Here is a 1,559-nt window from a genome sequence, read left to right on the forward strand (position 1 = left end):
TAATAAGTCTCAAGCCAAAAAAATTATAAATCAATGGGTGAAATTTAAAATGTAACTTAATTTTAAGAAATCTGAATAAAATTAACTTGAAGTTAACACGTTAATATGTTAAAATTTTAACTTAGTAAGTTAAAATTAAGTTTACCAAAAAAAAGTAACGAGTTACTTAACTTAGTTAATATTAACTTAACGTTTTAACTTAATTTTAATTTTTAACTCGTTAATGCCCAGCCTTGATTATAATTATAATTTATTTTAATTTTACGCCTTGAATTTTACCCCTCAAAAATCGTGTTTTTACCCCTTAGGGGGTAATTGCCCCCAGGTTGGACATTACACAAGGCCAATAATATTATGAAATAATCATATATTTTTTATGATGGGTAATTAGTAAGAGAACTGTATTGTATTCCAGGGACTAAAATATTTATATTATTAATATTATAATAATTTTTACACTTTCATTTTTTGAATTATATATTTGTCTAAACAAAACATCAATGCTTTCTACTATAGAAAGCTTGACCATAACCCGCTGACGTGTGATTGCAATATTCTGTTGTTTGTAAACGCGCTGAAGAAAAATTACCTCAAGCTACATGTATTCGGGGATTACGACCCATTGTGCCTTTTTCCAGTAGAAATGAGCGAAAAATCGTTGAAAGAATTAACCGAAAACGATTTTCAATGCAGTGAGTAATGGCTCTAATTAAATATAAGACATAAAATATATAACATAATAATATTATATGCTATAATCTACATAGTATATTGTCTGCAACAGTGCTGTACTTAAATGGTTACTATTGTCTGACAGATGTAGTCGGTAACGAGTTGTTTTAATTAATAATGTGGCGAATTTTACTTATGTATTATATATATTGTTGTCCATACAGCGCCTCCGGATGTAATTGTGGTACCGGAGAACAAGACGGTGTTGGTCGGTGAAGAGTTACAACTCTCGTGCAAAGCTGTAGGAGACCCGGAACCTTTGATAACGTGGGCCAAAGACGACATTTATCTGGAGTCTTGGCCAAAGAGTTCAGGTAAGATTGTTTTAAGGTATACGGTAATTGATCTTTCGCAAACCCAGTGAAAAATCAGGTTATATATAATCGTGCACTGTTGTTAAAAAATGTTCTATTAATTATTTACTTTATATTGATTGCATTAAATCAAACGTTTTAGGAATAATTTTCCCAATAACATTGCATCACTAAATATTATCTAAACACCTGCTCCTAAACCCATAAAAAATCTAGGACAAAACCCACCACCAAAATCTTACTCGAACGGTTTAAGTTTACAAAAAATTTGATTACCAGTTACCACCTAAAATAATTTTTAGATTTTGAGCTGATTCATGTTATTTTTTTGTGCATGTTATCCCCTTTTAGGACAGTAAAACTGCTTGAATTTCCTTTAACAGTATCTTTTCTGTAGGAAAGTGTAATTTAGTTGGTACTTTGAGGGGATCAAAAGTAAAACTATACGTAAAATCCACGTAAATGTGCACATTATTTTTAGTTATTCATAAATATTTTTTTTTTAAATTTAAG

The 1,559-nt window shown here is 30.0% G+C and overlaps 1 protein-coding gene across 1 annotated transcript in view; it reads left to right on the forward strand.

Annotated features, from left to right (window-relative positions):
- The window catches only part of LOC100569508 (leucine-rich repeat-containing protein 24-like), a 3,653-nt gene extending 2,342 nt beyond the window's left edge, over positions 1-1,311 (forward strand). Inside the window, exons 5-6 of the mRNA XM_029492623.1 lie at positions 517-692; positions 897-1,311. Coding sequence (XP_029348483.1) covers positions 517-692; positions 897-1,096 — 376 coding nt within the window. The 3' untranslated portion in view covers positions 1,097-1,311. The remainder of the gene's footprint in view (positions 1-516; positions 693-896) is intronic.
- The last annotated feature ends 248 nt before the right edge of the window (positions 1,312-1,559 follow it).

The sequence above is a fragment of the Acyrthosiphon pisum genome, chromosome X (genome assembly GCF_005508785.2).
Source record: "Acyrthosiphon pisum isolate AL4f chromosome X, pea_aphid_22Mar2018_4r6ur, whole genome shotgun sequence".
In the NCBI taxonomy this organism is placed as follows: Eukaryota; Metazoa; Arthropoda; class Insecta; order Hemiptera; family Aphididae; genus Acyrthosiphon; species Acyrthosiphon pisum.